General features: G+C 46.5%; 1 protein-coding gene across 2 annotated transcripts in view; it reads right to left on the minus strand.

Moving 5' to 3' along the window:
• dapk2b (death-associated protein kinase 2b) overlaps window positions 1-13,310 on the minus strand; it is a 34,132-nt gene extending 20,822 nt beyond the window's left edge. For both annotated transcript variants that reach the window (XM_076262956.1, XM_076262952.1), the window contains exons 1-2: window positions 13,187-13,310; window positions 10,908-11,086 (exon numbers count right to left, since the gene is read on the minus strand). In XM_076262956.1, the coding sequence (XP_076119071.1) occupies window positions 10,908-10,984 (77 nt within the window). In that variant the 5' untranslated portion in view covers window positions 10,985-11,086; window positions 13,187-13,310. The remainder of the gene's footprint in view (window positions 1-10,907; window positions 11,087-13,186) is intronic.
• Window positions 13,311-15,411: the final 2,101 nt, after the last annotated feature.

Here is a 15,411-nt window from a genome sequence, read left to right on the forward strand (position 1 = left end):
GTGTGTGTGTGTGTGTGTGTGTGTGTAGTGGTCAATACCCTAAGCCTGTGTGCCTGGGGGTCTCAACTGAGTTTCCACTCCTGACAGCTGCAGGTTATTATCCTAGCTATGGGGCTGTGTATGGAGCTTTGTGGCGCCAGCCCAGGATACACACACACTGACACACACACACACACACACACACACACACACACACACACACACACACACACACACACACACACACACACACACACACACACACACACACACACACACACACACACACACACAGACACCAGCCTGGGGGAACCAACCACTGGGGAGACAAAGCCTGTTTCATAAATGATAATTCATGATAACACAGCTCTGTGTCTCCAATACAAATCCCTCACTCTCATATGTACATGTTGTGTGTGTGTATATGTGTCTGTGTGTGTGTGTGTGTGTGTGTGTGTGTGTGTGTGTGTGTGTGTGTGTGTGTGTGTGTGTGTGTGTGTGAAAAAGAGCAAGCATGTGTGTTTAATTAAGTTAGTTCAGTTCAGTGTGCAGTGGACATGTGGATAAGAGTGCATGTGCTGTGTGTTTCACTAATTCACGGATTGGGATAAATGCAGAGACCAAATCTCCCTCACGGGATCAAAAGTGTATACACTATAGTATAAGTATATATACTCTTTTGACTCTCTATATGCAGAGGTGGACATGTAGGAGGGTGGGTGTACAGTATAATCATAGTGTGTGTGTGTGTGTGTGTGTGTGTGTGTGTGTGTGTGCGTGTGTGTGTGTGTGTGTGTATGTGTGTGAGAGAGAGAGTGAGTGCATGAGTGAATGTGAGTGTGTGTGTGTGAGATGAGAGATCAGACAAGACAGGCAGAGGTGTTTGCATACTAAAGAGGTGCAAATCGAGGCTTATGACTGGAATGCCCATCCATTTTAACCAGGTGATAAAAACACTGGCTCCAAATATCCAGGCCAGGGTGTTGACCATGTCAATGTCTCTGTCTCTCTCTCTCTCTTCTCTTTACAAGTTCTGTATATCGGGTCATTGTGTCCTCCCTTTCTTCCTTGTTTTCTGCCCTACCACCAGAACTAGCCGCCAAAGCAGCCACTCTATTTGCCATTTGCAGAGCAGACATGACATGATTGAATGATTTATGACAGATTAGCAACTTGATTGACAGGCTCACACACACCACTGGATGTTTCCATGGCAGCTATCGGCATACTGTGTAGATGTTGCAACATCATATTTTGTTTACAGTAGCTTCACTTATAGCTACTGTTTCTAAACAAGGCATGTGGAAGATGATAAATATCCTCAGCCAGTTGAGAATCCAAATCCTTCTATCTGAGAGCTTCACCTGATCTGACATTTGGTGGAATAGCTGTAGACATACAGCACTAGTTTACAGCGGAAACAGCAGAAGTCTACAACAGGCAGTGAGCGTGGGGGGGGGGGGGGTAACTTCAGGAATACCTACCGAACAGACATTGAGTTCCCTTCATTTTTCTCTGCTAAAAATAAACACAGACTTCCTCAAAGACTTGGTGCAAAAACAGCCATCTCACCACGTGTCAGACCTCTTATGCTGTGTGGAAGCTAACGCAGCTGACTGTGCAGCTGTTTGCGTACGTGTCCGGATGCATATTTGTTCTCCACTGAACGGACGTCGTCATCCAAACCAATTTACCTGCACAGTCATTCATGCCAGAAGTATGTCCTATGAGTATGTGTGCTTATCTTGTCTCAAGCACACAACCTGAGTTTATAGAACTGCGTGAGAACTCTGAAGTATGGAATATTTCCTGTTCTTATTTCAGCTTGTTTTGTTTTTTTACCATAACCATCTTCCTATTTCAGAAATTTAGGCAGTCCCTCTCTATAGCACATTACTGACATGAGTAGTAGCCTCGACCAAACATCACACATTTGTATCTTTGGAATTCATCTTGAAACCTGTATTTCCACAACCTTTTGTCTTTTTTGTCTTTTTTATTGAGTAACATCACAGCCATCATGTCAAACAGGTTCTCTGGCAATTTTAACATGATGTATTATGATTAAGCCTATTCATTAAAGCTTTTTTTTTGGACAATCCAGCTTTACACAGGTTCTCTAAAGGTGTTTGAATCTTCATGACTGCAATGAGACTGCAGACAAGATGAAACTGTAAAATGACATGCTTGGATGTATTTGCTGGGGTCTAAGCTATCAGTCGTTTGCATCTCTTTGCTTCACTTCCTTGTTTTTAACCACTTGTCTATTCAAGGGTGCAACGCCTCAGCGAACGAGACCTGAGGTCTAGCCTTTATCACATTCAGTTCCTGCATACTTACTGCACGCCAAAAGAACAATCTTCTTGATACATACACCCCAACACACACACACACACACACACACACACACACACACACACACACACACACACACACACACACACACACACACACACACACACACACACACACACACACACACACACACAAATGGCTCAATCGAAACATTCTATGCATTCTATGTGTGTGTGTGTGTGTGTGTGTGTGTGTGTGTGTGTGTGTGTGTGAGAGAGTGTGTGTGTGTGTGTTAAAAGCAAAAAGAACTGCTGACCAGCTCATGTCCTAGTCCCTTCGCTGTACTCTTCTCCTCTCTCCAACCCCCCACCCATCCAGTGCCAGTTAAGCCATCTCATGGCTCATGTCACTGCCTTGCTGGCCACATTGCATAAGAACTCCTCACGTCTCCCACCTGTTGGCTAACGGGCTGAAGAGAGAGTGACCCGATGATGGTAGTGATGATGGGGACATATCTTTTGTGTGATCCAGGGATCTCTGATTCAGGCCCTGAACCAGCCCTTGTAGGGCCACGAGGGAGCAGTTACGCCACCGGGTATGGAAAGCCAGGGTCTGATTGCATCTGATGGGGCTGTTTTCTAAGCCAAGCAGTTAGTGACATTTATGTTCAGACTCAGTGTCAAACAGCCATTTCACCACTCGGTTGTATTGTCTTGAATTTCCCATAGGGATCAATAAAGTATATCTATCTATCTATCTATCTATCTATCTATAAGGGCACCACGTCATTTCCTGAGTACACATTGGTGAAGAAACATGTAAGGTTGCTGCAGCCCTCTAAGTCACAGTCTATCTGACTTAGAACACATGTGGCTTCATGTGAGTATGTGTGTGTGTGTGTGTGTTATGTGTTATGTGATGTTGCAGTGGGGGTGTTGAAGACCTGTTTGTGGGTACCACACGTGTGTGTGTGTGTGTGTGTGTGTGTGTGTTTGCATGTTTCTCAAACACCACCAGCCCTATTCTGACACCCCAGATGACTTAAATAAGCTATGAGCTATTAATCTGACACTAAAATAGCAGCAGCGTCCACCACGTCTACTGGACATGATTGGCCTCTGATTGGTGAGTTGGGGAAATTCCACTCATTTTTGGAACCCTCTGTCTTCACCTGCCCTCCTCCTCCTCTAGGAACCACTTTCACAAGAGGGCCCTACTCATCACTCTCAGGCCTAGTCCACACGTACCAAGCCGATCTTTTTTTTCCTCCGTCTTCCCTGGAACCGTATCAAGAATATTTGCGTCCAAACGGATCCATCTCAACACGACTCAACACGCTACTTCATATCCCAGGCCTATAGGTGCCACTGTTTCTTTACAGAAATTGACCAAATCTGCGGCTAAGACGAAATGGCTAGTGCAAGGAAACCAGAATTGTTTGTGTGGACTTATAGTGAACTGTCAACTGTAGTCAACTGTAAAACTAATAAACTTCATTTTTACGGTTTGTGAAGGGTGCAGTCCCGTCCTTTATTTGGCTAACGCAGGTAAAAAATAATCTCCTTTACTTGTTTGTAGGATAGTCCGCGATTCACATTAGTTTTGGTTATCACCGCAAGTGCAAAGGCTAGGCGTACCCAAGTTAGGCCATTCCGTCGCCACATTTATAATATTGCTATAATACCTTTGTTAGTAACAGTCGATACTTTTGCTTGCATCAAATCGTGCATTTGTAGTGAATGTGACCGGCATAATTCACCTTTGTTATTAAGTGTGGTTCTACACACCGTTCATATTAAACACAGCACTTTGTTCTGTCTGTAGTTACTTCATGTAAGTATAACTGTTCAGGGATCGCGGTCCCTTTAAATGTTATGAATGTGTGATGACGTGTAGCCCCATGCCTGTTTTGTTGCTGGACAGTGCCATTTTTGATTTCAGTGTTTTTTCCTATCTAAATAAACGACACACGCATTCGTGTGCTCAACGTGAGAAATTGTCTCTTGCGATTTACTGCAATTTCCACACTGGTGACCCCGACGTTAGTCTGCTGGACGTATCCAGAGACACTACACGACCATGACCGCAAACGCTGTTACCCTCAAACTCCCCGAATTCTGGGAATCGTCGGCGTCGGCATGGTTTGCCCAGACTGAAGCGCAGTTCGCGTTGCGTGAGATCACCGCGGATACAACAAAGTACTACTACGTTGTGTCGGCTCTCGGAAATTCAACAGCATCCAGAGTGGTGAGTCTTCTTAAAAACCCTCCGGCAACTGAGAAGTATATAGCACTCAAAGCCCACCTGTTGAAAACTTTTGAACTGTCAGACGCTGAGAGAGCAAGCAGGCTTTTCTCCCTTCAAGGACTGGGTGACAGCAAACCATCTGAGCTCATGGACCGTATGCTGGATCTCTTGGGTGAGCACAGACCCGATTTTCTTTTTATCCAACTTTTTCTGCGTCAGCTGCCTTCCCAAGTCAGGGCTGCACTAGCCAACACCACAATCACTGACTGTCGGAGGCTGGCTGAAGAGGCTGACAAATTCTTCCTGGCAAGTCAGGGACATTGTGTGGCCGCGCTTTTTCCCGCACACATCGCTCCTGTGACGCTGGACGACTCCACACTCATCGCTGCAACCACTTCTCGTCGGCAGCAGTCTTCTGGCCCCCAACAGTCTTCAGGCTTGTGTTTTTATCATGCCAAGTTTGGACCCAAGGCTAACAAATGTCGTTCGCCATGCAGTTTCGGCGGGTCGGGAAATGCCAGGGCCGGCGCTCAGTAGTGGCCATGAGCGTCGGCCGCGTAGGCAGGCTGCTTTTCATCCGTGACAGCATCTCCGGACGACGTTTCCTGTGCGACACGGGAGCACAGAGGAGCGTCCTGCCTGCATCCCGTTTGGACATGGTGACTGACAGCCACGGCCCCCCTATGGAAGCTGCCAATGGTAGCCCCATCTGCACGTATGGAACGAGATACGTTGAATTGTGTTTCGGAGGACAGCGGTTTGGCTGGGACTTTGTTACAGCAAAGGTTGCCGTTCCCCTCCTCGGAGCCGATTTTCTGTGTGCACAGGGACTGTTGGTAGATGTAAAGAACCGCCGTTTGATTGACGCCGTCACATTTTGTTCTTATACGTGCACGCTCAGCGGGACTGACTCCATACGACTGTCTAGCATGCTCTCAGCCTCAGATGACTTCCACCGTCTACTTGCCGAGTTCCCAGCGCTCACTCAGCCCACTTTCTCTGCATCCGCCGTGAAGCATGGTGTGGAGCACCATCTCGCCACTACTGGTCCACCCGTCTACGCCCGCGCTCGGCGCCTCGACCCGACCAAGCTTGCCGTTGCAAAGGCTGAATTTGCAAACATGGAACGCCTGGGTATAGTCCGTCGATCCGACAGCCCGTGGGCATCACCCCTCCACATCGTCCCCAAACCGGGCGGCGGCTGGCGCCCGTGTGGCGACTACCGGCGGCTTAATGAGGCAACGACACCTGACCGATACCCAGTCCCGAACATACAGGATTTTTCAGCTCACCTGGCAGGTAAGGTGATTTTTTCCAAGGTGGACCTCGTCCGGCGATATCATCAGGTGCCGGTGCACCCACTGGACATTCCCAAAACAGCCGTGATCACGCCATTTGGTCTTTTTGAGTTCCTGCGCATGCCATTCGGCCTTAAAAACGCCGCCCAATCTTTTCAACGCCTCATGGACTCTGTTCTACGGGAGCTACCTTTTCTTTTTGTGTACTTGGATGACATCCTCGTAGCGAGCACGTCCAAGTCTCAGCACCTGGCGCACCTCCGAACCCTTTTTGAGCGACTTAGCCAACACGGGCTAATTGTCAACCCCGCCAAGTGCCAGTTTGGTCTCTCCATCATTGAGTCACTAAGGACGGTGCAGTCCCTCTCCCATCAAAGGTGGAGGCAGTAACACAGTTCCCACGCCCGCTCACTGTCAAATCCCTGCAGGAGTTCCTCGGCATGGTGAATTTTTACCACCGCTTCATCCCTCGAGCTGCTCAGCTTATGCGGCCCTTGCACGAGGCCTTGAAAGGTAAGCCCAAGCACCTTGTGGACTGGTCAGAGAGCAGGGACAAGGCTTTTGCTGCCACTAAGGCAGCCCTGGCGAATGCCACCATGCTGGCGCATCCTTCTTCAACAGCCTCCATCGCCGTCACCTCGGACGCCTCGGACTACGCTGTCGGTGCTGTCTACGAGCAGTGGGTAGGCGGGGCCTGGCAGCCGCTGGCTTTCTTTAGCCGTCAGCTGCGTCCCAGCGAGCGTAAGTACAGTACTTTCGACCGGGAGCTGCTGGGTCTCTACCTCGCCATCAGACATTTTCGTTCCCTGCTGGAAGGTCGACACTTCACTGCTTTTGTGGACCACAAGCCACTGACTTTTGCCATGGCCAAGGTGGCTGAGCCGTGGTCCGCCCGCCAGCAACGTCATCTGTCCTACATTTCAGAGTTCACTACGGACTTGCAACATGTTGCTGGTAAGAACAACTACGTGGCGGACTGCCTGTCACGGGCTGTGGCGGGGGCAGTCCATCTTGGCTTTGATTACCACCGCATGTCAGCAGATCAGACCACAGACCCGGACGTGCAACTCCTGAGGACCTCAACTACAGGGCTGCAGATCGAGGACGTGGTTTTTGGAGATGCTGGCACCACGCTCCTGTGTGACGTCTCCACAGGCAGTCCTCGGCCAATAGTTCCCACAGGATGGAGACAACAAGTTTTTGATGCCATCCATGGTCTCTCCCACCCAGGTTCGAAAGCGTCACAGAGACTGGTTGCAGCAAAGTTTGTCTGGCACGGCCTCAAGAAGGACGTTAGGGACTGGACTAACACCTGCGTTGAGTGCCAACGGGCCAAAGTACACCGTCACACTAAAGCCCCGCTAGAGTTGTTCCCGGTTCCAGAGAGACGTTTTGACCATGTGAATGTAGATCTGGTCGGCCCTCTGCCATCTTCTCACGGTTTCACATACCTGTTAACCATGGTTGACAGGACCACCCGCTGGCTTGAGGCTGTGCCACTGACGTCGGTGGCAACTGTTGAGATGACACGGGCCTTTATCGGAACCTGGGTTGCTCGTTTCGGCACCCCTTCGGATATATCCTCTGACCGAGGCGCGCAGTTCACGTCTGACCTGTGGAATGCTGTCGCACAGAGCCTCGGGGTGAAACTCCACCGCACGACTGCGTATCACCCGCAGGCTAACGGACTCTGTGAACGTTTTCATAGGTCAATGAAGGCTGCCCTGCGTGCCAGCCTCAAAGACAGCAACTGGGTCGACAAACTCCCGTGGGTGATGCTGGGCATCAGAACCGCGCCAAAGGAGGACTTACAGTCCTCATCCGCCGAACTTGTTTATGGACAGCCGCTGCGGGTCCCAGGGGATTTTGTCCCTAGCACCACGGTTCCTTGGTCTGCTACTCTCCAGCGGTCAACTCTATTGGACAATGCGAGGTTGTTCGCACCTGTCCCTACTTCCCGTCACGGCCTCCCTCAGTCGCACATTCCCACTGGGCTTCAGACGGCTGACTATGTTTTCATTCGCCACGATGCCCACAGAGGACCGCTACGCCCGCCCTACGAGGGCCCATTCCGTGTTTTGGAGGCAGGAGACAAACATTTTGTGGTGGACATGGGCGGCAAACCGGAGCGACTCTCCATTGACCGCCTCAAACCGGCTCACTTGGATGTGGCCAGGCCCGTTGACCTGGCTCAGCCCCCACGACGCGGACAGCCTCCAGCTCTGCCCCAACCCCCTACTCCCCTCTCTCCCAAGCCTCCCACACGCCATGCCCCACACCCGTGTCATGACGGGACGCATTTAGTGCGCATCTATAGGCTTAACATGAGCGTCTTTGTATGCTCATATCTGACTTCACTATGAATGCATTTATTTATGTTGTAAGACATGTAAAATAAATGAATGACACCAGCACTACGCACAAATTAAACTTACACCGCACTTCCCTAATAACTTAAGTTCTCTCGCGTCACTGACAGTAGCTAGAATGCATTAAAAAAACACCGGGAAAAACAGTGTTCAGTCCACCAAGTCATAAGCTATCGGCGCTGTGCAGCATCAGTTGTGATATCTATCCTATGTATGAAAACTAGTATTGTTAGGCAATACTATAATTGTCAAGTCCAGAGCAGCTGAGGTATGGCGATGACATCATCGATACGCAAGTAGGATGTGCGGTTTCGCTGTCCAAACGAATTCAAAAGGGCTACGGTTTCAGATTTTTCCACTCTGGGACCAGGTTTCAAAAAAGTGCGGTTTCGGGCAGTGCGTTTACAGGATTCGTTTGGACGCTCGGCCAAGACGAAGCAAATACCTCTGCGTTTAAACCAAAGAGCGTCTACGTGTGGAAGGGCCCAGACTGTCAGACTGTCAGAGCAGATGATTCATGAGATAACATCAGTCAGTCTCTATTTATCTCTCTCTCTCTGCCTCCACACACACACACACACACACACACACACACACACACAAAAACACCCCCGCGTGTTACCCACAAACATGCCTTTGACACCCCCACCGGAACCATGTCATCTCTGAGTAGGATGCAGAAGTACACAATCATGATTTTTTTTTAACTTTCTCTGCCTCTCTCCCTTTCCCTTTCTCTCTCTCTCTCTCCACCCCCCCTCTCCCTGTTTCCATCTAAGAATGTTAAGGTTGGTTTCTATCTTTTCTTCTCTCTCTTTCAAATATCCCTGTAATTTTCTTATCGTCTGGTTCTCGATCACGTCTCCCTGTTATGCATGCAGCTGACCATACAGTCCCCTCTCTGCATCCATCGCTCCATTATTCTGTCTCTATCATTCTATCTATCTATCCATCTCTCTATAACTGTATCTCTGTCACTCCATCCATTCCTGCCTTTTTATTCTCATGGGGTGATGAAATCGTCATGGTAGTACAGAACATCATAGAGAGAGAGAGAATTTCCTCTTTCGTTTCTCTGTCAAACTTCTCCCCACAGAAAAGTAAAACCTGCGCTTGCTGACATCTATGGGAACTTCACCACTGAGCAATGGAGCAGTGCTTATAAGTAGGAGTAAGAATACAACAAACAACAACAATTAGACAACAAAAGGTCTTGAGTGACATCAGGAGAGAGCCCTCGTCACTCAAGTGACTACACACAGACACACACACACACACACACACCACCACCACCACCGTCCCAGGCGCATTGTCTGATTCCTCCATTGTCTGAGTGTGGGTGTTTATGATGTCAGCATTTGTTGTAGGCTATATTTGTGATATGTGGATCAATTTAATGTAGGCTAACCTATGAATATTGCGTTGTGTAGGCCTATGTTATGCATATGTTTTGAGTCAATGTGTTCTGTCTAATATGCTGTGCGATAGGGTCTTTAGCCTGTTTTGACACCCATGTCAGAAGCGTCAATAATTATTAAGTTTTATTAATGTTGGTGTTCAACAGTTTTATATTTCACGTGTTCACCGTCGATTTCGGTGCAAGGCTACAGCAACTTTGTTACCTTACTAGTGTAGCGTCAGACTACAGCCCCCCCCCCCCCGCCCCCCCCGACTACAGCACCCCCAACCAAAACTCACTTCCCACGGCCCTGGGTGTGCCAGAGAAACTGCATGACAATGACAGACAGCGGAACATAAATAAGCCCTATGGAAACCTGACACCATCAGAACCCCCCGAGCACCTGGACTCAGAGCCAGGACTGTGTAACTCATACCTGTGTGTGTGTGTGTGTGTGTGTATGCATGAACTCCAAAGCCAGAGCGCATGGTAGTGCAACGGACACCTGGCTCTGGATGGCTGTTCTTCCTCTTGTAAAAACAGTCGCACCTTTCCTGAAGCATGTTCTCATCCCCAGGTCAAACGCCCTACATTTCCCCCTCTCAACAGATTTGTAACTTCCAAGTGGTCAAACAGGCACTTCCCAGGCACCGCTCACAGGCTAACATCCTCCCCTCTCTCCCCTACCCTGGCCGGATCACAAGCCCCAGAAGGGGAGGGAGTCTGGGCTGCCTGTTGAGGCAGTGTTTTAGGGGAATGGAACTTACAGAGCAAAACATGAGTCAGGAGGGAACGCAGAGGCCAGGCAACACCCATCCCATTCTTCGACGCTGACAAAAGAGTCCAACCGCTGGCTTTTTTCTTTTTATCAGCTAGGAGTTCAAAGACGGCTTATCCTCTGTGCCCTATTTGACCTCTTCTTTAGAGGTAATACAAGCACAAAAGGGCAGGTCGGACAGAAAAGCAAAGCCAGACCAGAGAAGAACTGAACACCCCAACTCTAATCCCAAAGCTGTGTTACAGTGCATAAATATGTCCATAATTACAGTGCTATGCATACACAGCTGTCTCCATAAGGAAAGAAACAGTCTGTCTGCAATCTCAGCTATGCCTGTAATTCCCCACCCTTTTCTGACCCTACCCATCACAAAGTTCAAGTGGACACACTGTATGCGTGCTCCTCTACTGGACCCATAGGGACACACATAAGCATTATGAAAGCACAGCACTCATACACAAACATGTCTACTTGAAGGTATAGCCTCTAAGGGTGTATTTCCATGTAACAAGTTATAAGCACATGACATAGGGTTTACTCACCTGCCAAGTTCTTCTCCAATTTCATAAAAATCCTCCACTCGTTGTTGCTTGAACACAGCCATGCCTAATGTCCTCATTGATAACGATGGTCTCTTGAGTTAACGCGGTGACAAGAGTTTATGTCTGTCGTGACGTCTCTCTCTCTTCGTTCTAGCGTACGATCCTGTCAATTGGTAGTCCTACGGGATGAGAAAACGTGAATACGTGGTTGCGGTTGCCACTGGTAAGAGCAAGAGGACACTTTCACTCACACACACACGCGCCAGCAGGTCCCTACACGCAGCGCAACATTCCACCCATCAACCCAAGACTAACAGCACACTGTGTAGTAGCCTAACCCAAGGTTGTGTTGACACACTGCCAAGAGCTAACGTTGATCCTGCACTGAACATGGTGAACAAAACGCAACTAGGCCACTAAAGTCGGTCGCATACAGGGCAGCCTCAAGACTAGACGGGGAATAATCGGTGTTTGTAGAGAACACGACTGAAAACTATTTTTTTGGGAACGTAGCAAGTTGCGCTCATTGTGTTGGGTTACAAGGTAGCCTGATCCCCCCTTGAATAAATGAACTGCTGTTCAGAAACAAACCTGAATTAAAACGGATTAAGCTGAACAAATAATTGTAAAGGATCAAACGAGCCCAAATGTACACTGTACGTGTTTGTGTTGCTGTGTGATCTTGTTAGCCTACACTTTAATTCCTCTGTCCAAGGGCGTAGGTTTGGTCTGAGCTTTGGTGGGGACACTACCCACTAACCCCCCCCCCCCGAAAAAACAAACAAACAAAAAACACTCAACTCTTTCACCAGCCACTATAGATATATAAACTGATTAAAATGTGCTACTGTCCAACTACTATCCATGATTAAAATGTGCTACTGTTCAACTTAATCTAACTACACTGTGTAGCCTACATAATCTGATTTTAATATGTAGGCTACAGATATGTAGGCTATATTTAACATTTATTTTCCATTTGGTCTGTTATGAAATCATGCCCATTTAAGCACAGCTCAGTTTTAAGAAACTTAAATACATGCATGCTTAGCATTTTGTAAAAATTAAGGCTACATTGACAAACTCTTAACCGTGAGCTGCCTGTATATTCTCTGATTCTAATATTTACAGATATCTAGCTGATGTAAGCACAGCTCAGTTTTAAGAAATGCAGCCAAAAGACCATGTTGAATTTTGCTATAATTTATTTCAAAACCGGATTACTCTGGAACAGCTAACTATACACGGGAATGCATTACACCTTTGTGTTCGGTAAGGTCTGCTGTTTATTCTGAGATATGGTTTGTCATGTGTTGCGTGAACTCCGTGAAGAGTGTGTAGGCCTACGATATTCCACCGAGACGAATGGATGTGGAGATGGGCGCAGAGAATAATTAAATCTCTTGAAGTTATTTTTCTCACGAACTGTTTATCACAGCAAACAGTAGCACCGTTTAAAAGCTGAGAAAAGGTTCTTTCATGTGACACATGTGTGATGAGTAGCCTATTTCTCGAGGAGTTCAACAGAGAAGAATGGGTGAATTTGGACGCACTTCGTGCTTGTAGTGAAGTAAAGCTGAAGCGCTGCATGCTGCAGCTCACTGGTAGTTATTATAGGTAACTTCAAATCAGCGCGATTTACCCTTATAGGCTACTGCACATTACAAGATCTGTACGAGATGATCCGCAGCACTGACGTGAGAAATGATTTAACTCTTTGTGTAGCGCATATGAGCGCTTTCCCCCCCATTTCAACCTGAATATTGGTGGGGGCATTTCAGTCGTAATTTACCATTGGTGTGGACACACGGTCCCCACGCAAATCTACGCCCCTGCCTCTGTCACTGGCTACAGCATATATGACAGCTATGTTATACTATGTGGGAAACGACTGCCTACTACAGAGAGGAAACAAAAAGAAACATAAGCTTATCTTGCGTACATTTAAACTTCTTCGTTATCTTCGGCTACTCCATTCAGGTCATAACGCACAAGCATATGTTACATGTTATGACAAAATTATTTCAAAATGTTTGTCTTCCAGACTGTTGCACACCCTCTGATATGATCTAGACGGATCAGGTAGTATTCACCGTTGCTATAGCCTTCAACATATCTTAAAATAAAAATCCTGTGCGTCTTGTAGTTGTTGTTGTGTACACAATTCCTCTGATTGAAGAAACTTTGTCTACGCTCTGCCAAAATAGCCTACGCTGGACAAACTGTCAACGCAATGAAATCTAACCGATAAGAACACGAATGAAAATAGATGTTCTTACCTTGATATTACTATTGTCAGGTCTTGCAGTGAGTCCACATCGTAGTTCAAATAAAACGTGACAAGAGTGGGCTTCTTCAAGTTATCTCCAACTTAGGTGCGCAGCATCTACTCTTTGCCTAGGGTCTGTCAAATAAGTATAGTTATGCACTCAGTGGTGCGCCACCTACAGTCTATCGAAGAAAGCGCAACGCCCAACCTCTCCAAACTTGCGTGTTTAAAAATGCAGCATGACGCACAGCCTGATTCAATAATAAAATGGCAACCTTACAGTTGATGTCACTGGTTAGATTGTAAATGAGAGTCCCACTGAGCAATTTCAGTTAAGGGAGCTGGGGACAGCTGCTTGACCATCATGACTAATGTAGTTAGTGAACATTGGAATTTGATGTTGCAATCCTTTTCACTGAGCTGTGCCGCATCCTTCATGAAATGACTGCCCTGTACTGTACAGTGTCCCACATTGTTTTACGCCCCCTTCCACACAAACACTCACATAAAAACACACAGGTTTATGATCAATAAGCAGTGGTTCCGCTCACCATCCCACTTCTTGAAAAAATCAAAGTTTGAACACTATTTCAGAAATCTTCGCAAACTTGTTTCTTTTCTGTTGTTATGTCTGACTAAATTGTTCAAACACACATACACTGCCGTTCAAAAGTTTTGGGTCACTTAGAAATGTCCTTGTTTTCATCATTAATGTTGTAGAAAGAAATGGCTGATCTTTAATGCAATATCTTCACTGCCCATTATCAGCAACCATTCATCCAATGTTCCAAAGGCACATTTACTAATCTGATATAATTTTAAAAAGGCTAACTGAGAAAACATTGGAGAACCCTTTTGCAATTATGTAACAACATAAACTGCTGCCCTGATTTAAAAAAAAAAACAATGCAACTGATCTTAGCTGGTATTGTCTATAATGGAGTAGAATGGAAATTTCTAAGTGACCCCAAACTTTTGAATGGTAGTGTATGTATGTCGGAAACATTGTTAGAGTTAATTTACAGTGCGTGTATACAGTGCTTTGGCTAATTCAAGTTTAACAAAGGATATCTCGAGTCGATTGCAGGTAAGGAAGAACACTGCCCCCTGCAGGAAGGTCGAGGAAGATACCCAGCCAACAGTTTAACCAAGAAACAAACATCCATAGATGTCTCGGAGCATGACCAAACTTGTGTGTACCAGCAGGAAGCACCCATGTACAACCAGCAGAATGCTGCAGCTCCTCAGAGGCTGCTGCTGATAAAACTACAAACTACAGTATTTCAGAGGACCACATCCTGGCCAAAGAAAGGGAGCCTTCTGCTTTTAGCTCACTTTAAATTCAAACTCAATTTGTGTAGCCTTACACATACTGTACATAGCGACACCCCTATCCCCCCCCCCCCCCATGCACACATATGCATTCACACTCACACATGCACACCCACACACACTTTCTCACTTACACACTGTCCTCTCACAGTACAAGGACTTGCTACATTTTAACCTCAGAAACCCTTAAGATGTAAAAATGGAATACCGGTAAGACACATTTGGCAAAACTACTTGTGTAGAGTGCAGAATAACCATGTTTATTGAGTAATCGTGCTATTTATATGAAAGATCAAGAAAGATTACACTGTAACATGTCACAGGTTATCTGTAACATTCAAAAGAAAGGAACACTACTTTTTACTTAATAGTATTTTTAACAAATTTCATCATTTCAAATCTCCACAGACGGCATCAGAAAAGTCTCACTAACATTGATAGCAGTAGCAGGCATTTTAGATACTGTAGGATAGATGGATGTCCACATTGAGGCCTGTGCAATTGTTACAATGCGGAGCTGTAAAAAAAAAAAAGTTAAATTTCATCATAGCTTATATGATTTAAGTCACAACAACTCATCAGCAACTCTACAGTACAGAAGCAACTCTGAGACATTTGCAGCAGATGAAACGCTGGGAGGAGAGGACTCGTCAGAGAGCAGAGGCACAGCCTGGGAGTGGAAGCTGCAGGATAAGGTTGCAGATCATGAGATCAAGTCGATAACAGAGTACAGTACAGTTTATTGATGTGAAACATGATGAAATACTATGTCTATATTTGAACTAAATTTAAACTTGACTGTAACAAGATTTGTACCAGCATTGTACTAAGATAATGTTAAGACTGTGCAAAAAGGGGCCTTGAAAGTAAATGGTGACTTGAGAGACCAGCTCTCAAAGAGAA

The sequence above is a fragment of the Alosa pseudoharengus genome, unplaced genomic scaffold (assembly GCF_046254945.1).
Source record: "Alosa pseudoharengus isolate Yale_2024_CS ecotype anadromous, Long Island Sound unplaced genomic scaffold, YU_APseudo_1.1 YU_APseudo_1.1_scf_10, whole genome shotgun sequence".
NCBI lineage: Eukaryota > Metazoa > Chordata > Actinopteri > Clupeiformes > Clupeidae > Alosa > Alosa pseudoharengus.